General features: G+C 51.8%; 5 protein-coding genes across 5 annotated transcripts; 3 read left to right on the top strand and 2 right to left on the bottom strand.

The window, feature by feature from the left end:
* Window positions 1–338: 338 nt before the first annotated feature.
* On the bottom strand, window positions 339–4,916 carry COCVIDRAFT_96161 (hypothetical protein; the record flags this gene model as incomplete). Its single annotated transcript, XM_014702385.1, has 2 exons — window positions 339–4,763; window positions 4,881–4,916. 2 exons carry the CDS (start codon window positions 4,914–4,916, stop codon window positions 339–341), a joined length of 4,461 nt encoding a protein of 1,486 aa, XP_014557871.1.
* Window positions 4,917–6,146: 1,230 nt separating this feature from the next.
* Window positions 6,147–7,205, top strand: COCVIDRAFT_14977 (hypothetical protein; the record flags this gene model as incomplete). Its single annotated transcript, XM_014702312.1, has 2 exons — window positions 6,147–6,815; window positions 6,939–7,205. 2 exons carry the CDS (start codon window positions 6,147–6,149, stop codon window positions 7,203–7,205), a joined length of 936 nt encoding a protein of 311 aa, XP_014557798.1.
* Window positions 7,206–7,603: 398 nt separating this feature from the next.
* On the top strand, window positions 7,604–8,770 carry COCVIDRAFT_36731 (hypothetical protein; the record flags this gene model as incomplete). Its single annotated transcript, XM_014702384.1, has 1 exon — window positions 7,604–8,770. One exon carries the CDS (start codon window positions 7,604–7,606, stop codon window positions 8,768–8,770), a length of 1,167 nt encoding a protein of 388 aa, XP_014557870.1.
* Window positions 8,771–9,816: 1,046 nt separating this feature from the next.
* COCVIDRAFT_95981 (hypothetical protein) lies at window positions 9,817–11,403 on the top strand (the record flags this gene model as incomplete). Its single annotated transcript, XM_014702383.1, has 1 exon — window positions 9,817–11,403. One exon carries the CDS (start codon window positions 9,817–9,819, stop codon window positions 11,401–11,403), a length of 1,587 nt encoding a protein of 528 aa, XP_014557869.1.
* A 466-nt stretch (window positions 11,404–11,869) lies between these two features.
* COCVIDRAFT_95966 (hypothetical protein) lies at window positions 11,870–12,305 on the bottom strand (the record flags this gene model as incomplete). The annotated part of the gene is made up of 2 exons (XM_014702382.1): window positions 11,870–12,182; window positions 12,238–12,305. The coding sequence occupies 2 exons, from the start codon at window positions 12,303–12,305 to the stop codon at window positions 11,870–11,872; spliced, it is 381 nt and encodes a 126-aa protein (XP_014557868.1).
* Between the last annotated feature and the right edge of the window lie 1,118 nt (window positions 12,306–13,423).

Raw genomic sequence — 13,423 nt, 5'->3', positions numbered from 1 at the left:
CCTCGAAAACAACAGCAGCACACGCTACGATAGGGATATAACGAAAGAGAAAAGAAACCTGGTATCATTGTTCCCATTGTGCCCCAAAAGAAAGAGAAGAAGAAGAAGAAGAAGCAGGAAAAGAAAAACGTCTACTACCTTCCCTTCCTTCATGAGTCCTGCTTTCAAAGAACGCAGAAAGTAATAACTTGAGGGAAAAAAAACAAGACGAGAGAATCGAAGATAAATAAGCAAACACGTTTGCAGTTCATAGATAGCACATGATATGATAAGAGAAAAAAAAAGGAGAGGACCCGTGCCTTGAACGCGCGGAGTAAAGTTGCCCAACACTTCACACTTCAATCATTGAGTCCAAAAACACGTCTCAGACCCTGAAACTTCTTCTTCTTCCCACTTCGGCCATACGCGACCGAATGGCCCTGTGCATCGACCACAGGCGCAGAGACATTAGATACAGCACTGGGCTGTCGCGTGGCGAAACGCGGTCTACGAGGCGCAACACCGTTTGAGCTCATTGGCCGATCATCAGTTCCAATGGGTGGTGGAGGAGGCAGAGGCCAGTCCGGGGTTGATCGTCGTTGGAGCTTGGGCGACCGCTTAGGGGAGGTAGGGGCTGGCTCAGCGAACTCCTTATCCTCGTCAATCGGGGTCATGGGGGCGCCCTTATCGCGGTTACGTTGCGCAGGGGGCATGGGAATGTTACCGTGTGTAGAGACGGGCTGTACTGGTTCGGATTGAGCAGGGACAGGCTCGGCCTGAGGCGTCTTCTTTTTTCCTAGGCCAAAGAAACCACGCTTCTTCTTGCTCTTACCGGACTCGAATGTGGGTAAAGCGGCATGTTTGCTATCGCGGAGCGAGCCAGTGGCTAGCGCTGCACCCTGCCCATTAACATGGCCGTTGGTTCCATTCGTTTGCGAAACAGGCTTGGAAACGTCCTCGGGAACTTCCTCATCCACCTCTTCTTCTAAATCCGTAGAGTCCCCATCCTCTTCGCCAGGTTTCCTAGGAATACCCCGGACTGGAGTCAAGCCAGGAGGCAACTCGTAGTCCATCGGCTCATCGTCCGAATCTTCAAATCGACTTTGAAATAGCCTGGGCCGGTCATCTTCATCCTCATCACTCGAATCAGCGAAGCGGCTTTTGAATGGCACCTTGACCGCTTTGGGCGCCTTAGCTGGCTGAGGCGCTTGTTTGGCAGGCTTGGGCTGCTTGGTGAACGAAGGCATTGGCTTCTCCTGTATAGGCGAGGACGGACGGACATCGGGTCCCTTGCGGAACCTTCCCATTGGTGACAATGATCGGATGCTGAACCTTGATGATTTGGCTGGGTCCGGGGTCGGTGAAGAGGACCGCATGGACCTTCGCATGGCAGGCGATGGAGACTCCGGTGGTGATATGGCGCGAACCTGTCTTGGAGCTGGTGCACTGGCGCGCAGGGACGGTGTAGGGTTTTGCCTCATGGAGCCACGCATTGTGTACCGTCCACCTTGTTGACGGGATCCTCGGCTTCTAGTTCGCTGGAAGCTGCTAACAGAAGCATCAGAGTCGCTGTCATATGTAGGCACTGGCGCAGGCTTTGGCTTCGCAGCAGGCATACTCTGTGGCCTTGCCTTGGAAGCAACTGGAGGTGGAATATTCTTCTTTTGCAGTGCGCCTCGGGGCTTGGTTTCCACCGGTGTCATGCTGTGGCGAGATGCAGCTAGGCTGATATTGGCCTTTGGTAGTGTATCCTCTGACCGCATACTCTGTCGCATCTGTGGCTGTGCTCTAGGAGGGCTTTCTGGTCCTCCCCTCATGGTCGAACGCATTGTGGATCCCATTCGGGGTTCAGCTGGCGCATCTGTGTTTGAACTACCGCGCATGGTTCTTCTCATGTGCACCTCTGAACGACTTTCCCTAGGTGCGGAAGCCTGCGTAGTCCTGTTTGAGGACTCGGCTGGTCGAGTTGTTTCCGGAGCTGGACTCTTTTTCAAGGCCGACTTTAGAGGCTTGGTCGACTGTGATGGTGAAGCTACTGATACCGGGCGATCCTGCGAAGTCGAACGTTGCATGGGCTGATCAATACCTTTTTGGGGAGGCGGTATTTGCTCGACAGACGTCTCAATCTTATCGGCTTGTTTGAAAGACGCATTCAAGCCACTCCAATGCAACTGAGCAGGGGTCCAGTCTTGTGTTGGAGTTGCCTGTGAGTCGTCACTATCCTCCGCAGAAGTCTGTTGCCCAGACTTCAAGGCAGGGCCTTCCGTTGTATCTTGATCCGCATACTTTGAGTGCATCAGTCCAGATGACGAAGGGTTGATCGGCTTATCCATAAGAGCATCGATACTAGCAAATCCGCCTCCGTCAGACAAATCCTCATAAGCATCGCTATATATACTGCTTTCATCGTCTGTGGTGCCTTCTTCCTGTGAGTTGGATTGTGGCACCTGACTTGTCGGCTCCGTAGTGTTCGTAGAGGGTGTCGATGTAGATATAGCTGGTTTGGGGGTTTGGCTCCTAGCACCAGTGGCATCTTCGTCCCACCCTCCAGGAATAGTTATGCTTGGGAAATTCGGTTCAGGCTTCTCAAACGGGCTGGGGGTTGCAGGTTGGAATGCAATATCGGGAACATGGGCGTTTTGTTCTGATGCTGTGATCGTCGTCGATGGTACTTCTTCATGCGGGATAGACAGAGACTTTGGCTCCAGAGCTGGTGGTTGCTGAGACATTTCCTTATGCTCTGTAACCCCGTGCTTGTCCGAGTATTCGCTAGAGTCTGACACGTAACCACTGCCTTCGACAGAAGTAACCTCAGGTGGAAGAGGATCAGATGATCCTCTCTGCTTTCGAGCATGGTCGTCGGAAACAATGCTGCCAAGCGCAATGTCGCTTGAAACCCGAGATTGATCACCGACAGGACTGACGGACACGGTCTCAGTTACCTTTTCAGGCACTTCCTCCCTGTGACGTCGCTCCTTGTCTCGGATACTACCAAAAAGAGGCAGAGCAGGTCGCGGCTTCTTGAGGTCTTCAAACTCATCGTCCTTTTCAGCTATTGGACTCCATCTGGATGCCCCGAGGCTTCCGTAATTAGGCATCTCAGGGTGAGTCGGGGCAGAGGTACTAGGGGCCACCACATCTTCCTCAAAGCTAACACGAACGTTCTTCTTCTTGCGCCTTCCTCCCTCCTCCGAGGCAGTGTCCGATGCTTCACTTGAAGCACCTCTGGTGTGTAAAAGCCCGTTGGAGCGGAGCGGAGACTCGCCACGACGCGATACTGAGGGTGACGCTTTTAGTGCAGATTTTGCAGGGGATACTGATCGGGGCAGCGGTTCGTGCTTCAGCCCAGTAAGTTCGGTAGCTAAGGGCGCGAAATGAGCGGTGCGAGGTGGGCTTAACGGTGAATTTTCATTTCGCCCGGCGCGTTCGTGGTCTTGACTATCATAAGTACTTGCGGGCCTAGAATTTACCGGGGTGGATAGTCGGGGGTAGGGGTTGTCCTGGTTCTGGGCAACAGTGGACGAAGCCGCGTCGTCATCGTACCCAACTATGGTGCCATAGCCAGAATCTTCAAGTCTACGACTAGCGTTTGCCTTCTCAGGATGCTGCATATCAGCATCATTAAATTCATCAGAGTGCCGTTGAACAGCCGCCCTCGGTTCCTCTCTTCGCTGAGGCGGTGGCGGTTCTTGTCGAACGTAATGACGGATAGGGCTGGGTGATCCACGACCCATTTGGTTCTCTGGTATATGAACAGAATGAAAAGTCTCTGCAGGCTGTGGTCCAGGTTGGGGCTCGGGCTCAGGCATTTCGTGTATCTCCCTATGACGGGCCATGGCGTCCTGCTTGTGGATAAAGGTGCGGGACGATGGGTCATAGACGGCATCTGGCGAGTTCGGATCAACGGGTCGTGGGGCCTGTCTCGACGGATATGTTTGCTTTTGTACAGCTGTTCCGGATGGCTTCACACGCATACTGCCGCTTGATAGCCGAGAGCCTTCGACACCATGCGAGATGCGATGTGAGCTGACCGGGCGCTCGGCTGCATTTTGTATGGATCTCTGGGTGTTCTGGACATGGTGGCTAGAGACACCACTCGATGTCTTTGGCCGTGAGGTTGATGCCATGCGCTGAAGGGCATCTTGGTTGACAACGGGCCCACCAAACCATCCAGACGAAGCAGTAGTCTGTGGTGGGCTTGGCTTGGTGCCTACTACGCCGGGGGACATGGGACGGGAGAAGTTTATAGACCGGGCAGTGTCTTCTTCCTCTGAAACATTGGTAAGAGGGTTGGCGGGACGTTGGGGCGCTCGTCGAGGAGTACTAGCGCCCCTGTCTAAGCTCACACCTCTGCCTCCGCCTCTGGGGCCTGGCGATGCTCCGCGATAGAGGGGCTCGACACTCGATGCGCGGCGACGCATGCCACCGTCGTGATGCTGTATGTTTGCGGGCACAGGCGGGACAGGTGGCGCATTGGTTTCAGCTGGACTTCCTCTGCCTGGCGATGGTGCGCGGAACGAGCGCTCCGTCATGGACCCTGAACTCGACTGCCGATGCAGGGAACCGGACGGCTCTCTCGAGTAGCTGCCGTTGGATGAGAGCGAACCGCGTCGGGCCATGCGCTTGGTGACGGTATCTGCTACGGACGTCGGTGTTGGCGAGTGAGTACGCAGGGCTGCTGCGGCGGCGGCGGACGAGAGGGCGCCATTGGATTCGGCGCTCTTGATGAAGGCTTTGGAGGCGGCGAGCGAGGCGGAGGCGCTGGGAGGAGGCGCTCGCTGGGCCTGCACGGGGAAGAGCATGTGTTAGCAGGCACCGCGTCGCCATATTACATGGCCGTGTTTGCGCGACACGACATGTGCGCGCGCGCATCCACAGCCAGAAAAAAAGACACAACCTACCGGACTCGAGGCTGCTCTTCGTCGCTTGCCAAACATGATGGGCGGGCTGGATTAGGAATTACAGCAGTCGTGGGCGGATCTGCATTATCTCGGCGTCTATGGGCGTGGTGTAGTCTCGGTCTGGGGCCGAACTTGAGGTGCAGCAGCAGGGACCGCTTAGATGATGTCACGTCTAGTGGTAGACACGGAACCCGGCGGCACTGGATCAAGGAGCGTGCAAGGCCAATTGCATCAAGCCTACAGGAAAACAAAAAGAAAGGAAAACTAAGAGAAGGACAGCGCAGACGTGGCGGGCGGCAGGGCGAGGAGTGAGATGGATGGATGGGTTGCGGACCGACGAGGGTAGGAAGAAGACGCCGTCTATTTGGCTCGAGTGGAGTCGTCCATGAGAGCAAAACAGGCAAGAGGATCGCCTTATGGTACGCCGTCGAGGACAAGGGCGGAAGCTTGGACGGGGTGTCGTCACGGAGCAATAATATCCATACACCTGTTCGTCACATCGCGCAGCCCAGGCCACCGCACAACACGACGCCGACTCGCTCAGTCTAGATGTCTGCTCCAGCCACAGACGTCACGCCCGTAGGCCGGCCCAGGGCCAGCCGGTCCCTGATTTGCACTAACGGCCCATCGACACAGCAACACCAGGCCAGAGACCCACTTGGGCCACGATAGACCTTTTACTAGTCGCCTACTGGAAACATGGCAAGGGGCGTAGAAGGGGTCGTGTCGAGGATACTGCCATGTTGTCAAAACATTGTGTGTAAGCACCACTCATCCAGCTAACCCACAGGGCTGAACAGGGGTCAGCCCTCCGCTTTGCCGCCTCAGGCCCTGAACGCATGAACTGGAGAAGCATCTCAATTAAAAAGAGAAAAAGACAAGGACCGAATAAAATACAACCCTTGAAGGGGTTTGCCTTTTGTGAAACAATCCCATGCATCGAAGACTATGTTGGCCTAGGGTGATTTACTTGGAGAAAATGTTATATTTGGATTTTACTACTCGATAAAACAACACTGTTTCGCTGTGCTGCGATCAGCCGGCTTGGGATCAAACCTGTTAGTCGGCATTAATACAACACCAGTTTTTGTTGTTCCTCCGGTATCTTGGATTGGTGAACCATGGTTTCATCTATTGATACAGTGTTCTTTCTTGCAAAACAGTTAGGCAGCCACTTCCCATCTACTACAAGTTTCCACGCATGGAGGACAAGCAGGTTCTCTTCTAAAATTTCCAAGTATGTGCTTTATAAATCTACTACAAGACATGTTGAGTTGGTGCGGAAACATTCTAAGCACCCCTCCCGCCGCCAGAGCCAACCACATCGAAGTCGGTAGGGGACAGTGTGGAACGGTGCTTGCATTGAACGACACCGATTCCGTCGTAAAGATACCCAACTCTCCTGCCAAAGAAGATGAGCTTTTTACCGACTACCAGATCCATTACTCAGTATACAGCACTCTGGCCCCTCTCAGCTCCGTAAACATATCGGTCCCTCGGCCTGAAGCATGGATCACGCGCGGGAGTACAATCTGGTTTTCAACAGCTTCCTGCTTCCCTAAAGGAATTCCGTCTATCCCAAACTACGGTCTCATCTCGAAGCGCATCCTGTCTGTGCCTCTCTGCTTCCGCGAAGACATCGTAGACCTACTATGCCCCAAAGCAATCAAAACAATCAAAACCAAATTTCTCGCGAGACATGAGAACAATGATTGCCTAGTAAGACTCTATCTAGGCCGGCGCAGTTGCACGTCGCATAGGGAAGCCGGAAACATCCGGCTTCGTAACTTTCCACTTCACGTCAACGAGATGAAACGACTCGGGTTACGTCCAGAACGCTACGCTGTCACCATGGCACAGACTCTAGCTTTCCTCCACTGGAAAGTTGGCATCGATGCAAACGATGTAGAATTCGTCCTTGGAGGCGGCCATCTTGTCAGTAGTAGTTATCCAAGCGAACAGGAAGTCCGTGCAGCTACAAAGGATACAGCAGGGAGATTGCATATGACCAATCTCAGAAATGAACAGACATCGATGTGGCTACTGAATTTTAATCAGTGCCAGCGTTTTGAGTATCATGCGGATGACGAGGCAGGGTGCAAGGAGGTAATGAAGAAACTGGTCGAGGGCTTCTGGTTCAATGATCCATATTACCCGCGTCCCACTGCCACCGACGAGGGAGACAAGAAACTTTGGGGTGTATTTGTAGAGCATTATCTCAAAACGAGTGCGGAGCATGTTTCTCATCAAGGACCAAAGGAATTCATCGAGGCTGTAGTAGAGAAGGGTAAACAACGGTCGGAAAGTTCTTTGTTTAGTTCATAAAAGGGCAAGCTCTTTCCTGAAAAGGTTACGCCCTACCAAGTTGGGAACTACGACAGGTGAAACCAGGTGTAGATAGATCGAGTCTGTGGTTGCATCAAAAGCAACCTTTGACCTCTGTAAGATTAGTTCTTGTTGTAGGGGAGAATTGATAGGCATGTAAATTTAGTATGTGTCAGCCTCGTACTACTTCCTTACGTACTACCGCAAGTGGGCCACTACTAGCATTACGCAGCTTGGCAGCTCCCTCTCACGTCTTCCCCGCATCGTAGACTCACTTTTAGCTCTACACTGTCATCTCGAGTCGTACGTTTCTGTGTTTGAAATCACCTACAACAATCACCCATTATTTATCGCTTCATCCGTACTTTTGATCCACTCTCACGTGACAAGCCATCAACATGTCAGCTTCGCAGCTGCCGCCTCTGCCACTGCCAGACGGCATAACCGAAAACTATGTTCACTGCCCATCCAACGGAATCACCTTTCACATGATCGAAGCTGGCTATACGCCAAGGCAACATAAGCCTCTCATCGTTCTCTGCCACGGTTTTCCTGAACTCGCCTTCTCCTGGAGAAAGGTAATGGTGCCTGTAGCAGACGCCGGCTACCATGTCGTTGCATTCGACCAGCGAGGCTACGGAAGGACCACTGGTTGGGACAATTCATCATTCATCAATACCAATTTGTCGCAATTTGCTATGACTAATGTCGTCCGCGACGTCGTTACCCTGGTCAACGCCTTGGGTTATCGCGAAGTCAAGTGCATCGTCGGCCATGACTTTGGAGCTGTGACTGCTAGCATGTGCGCTTTGATGCGCCCGGACTTTTTCAAGAGCGTTGTAATGATGAGCCACCCATTCAAGGCTCCTGCGCCCCTTCCGTTTAACACAGCTCGAGCTGAGCGACAAATGGACGCCTCTGCACCGCCACTTGATGTCCATGCTGAGCTGGCAAGCCTAGCTGAGCCAAGAAAACACTACAAGTGGTACAACAGTACTAGTGTAGCAGCGCGAGACTGGGCTAACCCTACCCAAGGTTTGCATGAGTTTCTAAGAGGATACATTCATGTCAAATCAGCCGACTGGAAACAGAATGAGCCCCACCCCTTGGAGAGCTGGACGGCCCAAGAGCTGGCAAGATTACCTTTCTACTACATTATGCCGCTACGCCTATCCATGCCTGAAACCATTGCTAACATGATGGCTGGCCAGGACACGTCGGCGACCAAGTCATGGATGCCCGACCAGGACCTTGCAGTTTACGTGGAAGAATGGTCTCGAACAGGTTTCCAGGGTGGCCTCAACTACTATCGCATAACCACTGATCCGGATCGTATGAAGGATTTAGAGCTTTTTGCAGGCAAGAAGATCGAGTGCCCAAGCACCTTCATCTCAGGCGCAAACGACTGGGGGAACTATCAGCAACCCGGGGCCATTGAGTCTTATCCGCATTCTTGTTCCGACTTCCGAGGAAATCATTTCATCAAAGGCGCAGGTCACTGGCCGCAGCAAGAGCAGCCAGAGAAAGTTGTGCAAGAATTACTGGCGTTTCTCAACGGTCTCTGATGTTGCTGCACTTGCTGTCTGTCCGATTTCCGTTAAAGGTCACATTCACATGCAGCGCTCTAGCTACACATTGTACGTCGACTATGTCAGCCGCATGCACAGACCAAAAACCTCTTTTGGAACAAGCTAGCGCAATGACTCTGAGGCTGTTTTGTTACACAGCCCTCACTTGACAAGCCTCGTCGTTGCATGGCCGCCACTTCGTGCTCAGGTCTGAGATACCAGATCTAAAGTCTTGGCAACGGCCTCCGATATTCACTTACCACTCACCAAATCTGCTAAGCCACTGAGGTCAATGGCGTCCGTGCTCCAGTGCATTCGCCTAAAGCGACGAATACGGTATTATGCTTGTTCAGACTACATGATAGCTACTATACTCTGCATTGCATGTTATCTATGCGTCTGACACGAAAGTCTATTTCAGTTGGGTTATTGGCCCCAGGGGCAAGATAATAATAACAAATGCAGCCAATCGACCAATTGCAATGCGAGGCTTCCAGGAGTGCTGCACTGTGGTATCCTATTAAGGAATTCATCTAAAAAAGTGAGATTAATGCAGAATGCGCGCCTACAGCTTCACACCGAGGACTGAATATACGCTAGCCTGACTCTCGATCCCCAATGAAGCTTATGGTAGTGCTGACCTAACCATACGCTGAGCGTGTATCATCACTGAGAGGCTGAACGACCAAGCCACTGAGACATCTTTAGTAGACCCGATTACGGGCTGCAGGAGCATTGTGTATGAACAAATTTAGAGCATCAACACCGGTGCTCTCTCCAATAGGGGAATATGCACACAGGGCTGGACAACGATATAAAATCGTCATGGAATCATTGATAGTGAACAGCACTTCCAACCATTTCATCAACAACCAAAAGTCTTCTTTCACTCTGAGCCTATCTCCTTACCGCTCTTTTAGTCTTTCACTGTCACGATGGCAACGCCACCTCAAGCATCCAATGGTTGCCGATGCAGACCGCCCTTAACCTCTCCTAGCCTACATATTCCTTCTGACTCTTCCGGAACCCGCCGGTCTCAACATATGGAATCACGCAATTCGTCCGTAGAGTCACTTGAACATTCTCCACCAAATGTTCCCGAGGAGGAGCATGTTGATTCGAATGAAGGCGTTGTCCAGATCCACCAGCGTTCAGATCCACTTGATACCTCTGACAATACTCGAGCGTCATCAATCAACTCATCGCAGGAGAGCCTCAAATCCACATCAATGCAGGTCTATGCCTCAATGAGCGAGAAAAACGCCGGCACCAAGTCAGGCAACGCTGTGAAAACACACAGTGTTTCCGCGGTCCCATTGCCAAACACAAGATGGACGCACAGGCAATGGATCAAATTCTTGAGCCTCCACTGGCTCTCGGCTTACCGCGTACTCATCGGGCTGACCTTTATCATAAACATTGTTGTATTCGCTGTTTTATACAAGCGCCTCTCTCTCGCCGCACCTCTTATCGCTACCGCCGCCAACATCTTCGCCGCCGTATTTGTTCGCCAAGAAGACCTTATTAACTTGACCTTTGCCTTTGTGGCAAAGATGCCCTCAAACCTACCATTCTGGTTTGCGAGGACGATTTCAGACCTTCATCATTATGGCGGATTTCATATCGGCTGTGCAATCTCAGCGCTCTTCTGGTACACATACTTTGTATATCGCAACACTGTATTCTTCCTCGGAAACTCAGACGCAGGAACTGCAACGGCGTCCATGTGGGTCGACATTATCGCTTGTTACTCATTCCTGTTTTCCATCTTTCTCGTGTGCGTTACGGCTCATCCACGGCTCCGCGTCAAATTCCATAACACTTTCGAACATACGCACCGCTTTGGCGGTTGGACAGCGCTCATCGTCCTTTGGATCCACGCCGGCGTATCCAGCAAAAGCCCAGAGAATCCAGACATGCACGCCAACCCCGCCGTATGGCTCTTAGCCGCCACAACCTTTATCATCATCCTCCCCTGGACACGCATGCGCCGAGTACCCATCACTACCGAACTCGTCTCGAGCCGCGAAGTCAAGCTCAGCTTTCCCTTCAAGCACATGCCTTACACATCCACCATGCGCTTCTCGCGGAGTCCCCTCATGGAATGGCACGCTTTCGCCACGATCCCCAATCCCGATGGCGAATCCGCCTACATAGTGATTTCGCAAGCCGGTGACTGGACAAAAGCCATAATCCAGAACCCGCCAACCCACATCTGGATCCGCAAGCCAGCCGCCATGAACTTCCTCGCCTTCTCCCCGCTCTTCAACTCCCTCTTGCTCGTCGCCACAGGCGCAGGCATCGGCCCCATGCTCTCCCTCCTGCGCAGCCCCGCCATTGCCAACATGAAGAAGCAAGGACGTACGATCAAGGTCATGTGGTGCGTCTACCAGCCTGATGCACCCCATTGGCAATTCGTACAGGATATCATCCGCAATGTGGATCCTGAGCCGAGGATTTTCGATTCGAAACAGGGAAGACCGGATGTTGCGGGCGAGACTACGTATTTGATGCAGGAAGCGCAGATTGAAGCTGTTATGGTGGTTAGCAATCCAAAGGTTACAAGAGAGGTTGTTGAAGGGGTTAAAGCTTGGGGTGGTGCGGCGTATGGTGCTGTGTTTGATTCTTAAACTGGTTGCTTTGAAGGATTTCTGTATGTGTGTGTTGGTGATGGGTGGCATGTATCTTGGAGTTTTTTTCTTCTTTTTTTCTTACGAGTTGTTATCGGATTTTTTTTCTCATGTTTCTTAGGGGACGAAGAAGGGGGAACATTATTGAGGAGATGTCGATGCTTTGTATACACCATACTTGGGTGGGGAGAGGATCTTTTTGACTAGACTTTGGAGGATATGTATTCGACATCTTCTACTACTACTACAAAAAAAAGCGATATATAGGAAAATCAGGAGTGGTATATTTGGGGTTTTAGGTCGGAGAGAGGAGGATTTATAAGGGATATAGGCGGCGTACTGGAGTGTCTTATCATCTACTTCTTTCATTACATTATCGGGCAAAAAAAAATACATTTTTCTTCTTCTTCTCCTTCTCCTTCCAGACTTGCTCTCCTTTTGCAACATATGTGATTCAAATAGAGTATTAAACAACGACAGCAACGACCGCTCCACCCACCACAGCCAAAATCCCTCCACCAAGTACGCCTACGCTGTGACGCACGGCTGCACCAGTAAATTGCGCTGGACTCCCGCTCGAACTCATACTAGGCGTCATCATCGCGCCTCCGCCCGCCGTCATCGTCATTGTTTTATCGCCGTCCATGCTGATGATCATGGGCTTTGTTTTGTTGCCGGCTGCACAGGAAGGTACGGGTACGTTCGAGCGGGTTACGATAACGTCGGAGGGCATGGCGCTGGGGCAGGCGGGGTGGATGGTTAGGGTTGAGAGAGGGGCGCTGTGGCTGGGTGTTAGTTGGATGGATAGATAGGAGGATGGGAGGAGGGACTGACTCCGATGTTGCTGTTACTGTGGCGAGGAAGAGGGGGAGGAGGATGAGGAGGGGGGTTGAGAGTCTCATGGTTGTCTGTGTGTTGTGATGTTTAGATTTCTTGGAGGTTCGGGGATGGAGAAGGGGGGAGTAAGGTAGATGATAATGTATCTTGTCTTTATTGCTTCAAGTAGACAATTAGACGATTATTCAGTTAAACCAAGTCGTCCAAAGCATCCTTTCTACTTTCGCTCTCAGAGTCTTTAAACTTAACCCCCTTGCTTTCCACACTACACCCTCACTTACTTTCTTCTCGCCTCGGCTTTCTCTACTTCCACGCCGCCACCACCACCACTACTACTACTACTATCTTCTTCTGCTTCCCTCGAAAACTTGATTAGTCTGTATACCCCAAACACCCAGCCCGCCCTTCTGCAAGTTACACCCAACTACCGACTACCGGATCAAACGTCTTCCACTCGGGAAACAGCGCTGCCGAAAGACTAAGCAGGTACGGTTTAGGTATCGATCGTAGTATCTGGACTCGCGGGTTCAGACATACACGGCTAGAGCGAATGTGTATGTCGATCTACTAGTGTAAATTGGGCTCTGAGATTTTTCGGAGGGAGGGTATCCCGGGGCAAGGGCGAACGACGCCTTTGCGGTGGATGAGTCGGGGGCGGGAACATGGATGATTTAGTTTACTAGGTTGGCGGTTGTAAATTTTTTTTGATTGGAGCGGGAGATTTCTATCTGGCGATCACTTTTCTGGTACTAGGTGCAAAAGAGTGCGGCCGCGGCAAGTGTGGGGATAGTAGTGCGGGTTCTGGAATTCGGCCGCTCGAACGCTTGTGCGGTTGGGTGTTGTTTTGAGATGCGCGTAGCTTCAGGGACGAACGAGACATTGTGAAGAATATACCTTGGCTAAGTTTTATTGGTGGGATTTGGACGTGCTAGTTCACAGTGTACACCTCGAGTGTTATGTGCAACAGCATTGGTGGGTTTGTGAGAATTCGTAGTCTTGCAGTACTACAACGGTTGTCTTGCCGTCTTCCCCAACGGGCAACCAAAAATGCAATGAATAAAGTAAAAAGCCACACTCGTCATACATCTCACTGTCCATGACCCGCGACATCCCCATCCGGATACATGCAAATTTTCTTCTCTTTCTACCAAAGAAAACCCCGCATCCACCATCGTTCCGCGGA

The sequence above is a fragment of the Bipolaris victoriae genome, assembly GCF_000527765.1.
Source record: "Bipolaris victoriae FI3 unplaced genomic scaffold scaffold_31, whole genome shotgun sequence".
NCBI lineage: Eukaryota > Fungi > Ascomycota > Dothideomycetes > Pleosporales > Pleosporaceae > Bipolaris > Bipolaris victoriae.
The sequence above is the reverse complement of the archived record's forward strand: the minus strand, read 5'-3'. Positions and strand labels throughout refer to the sequence as shown.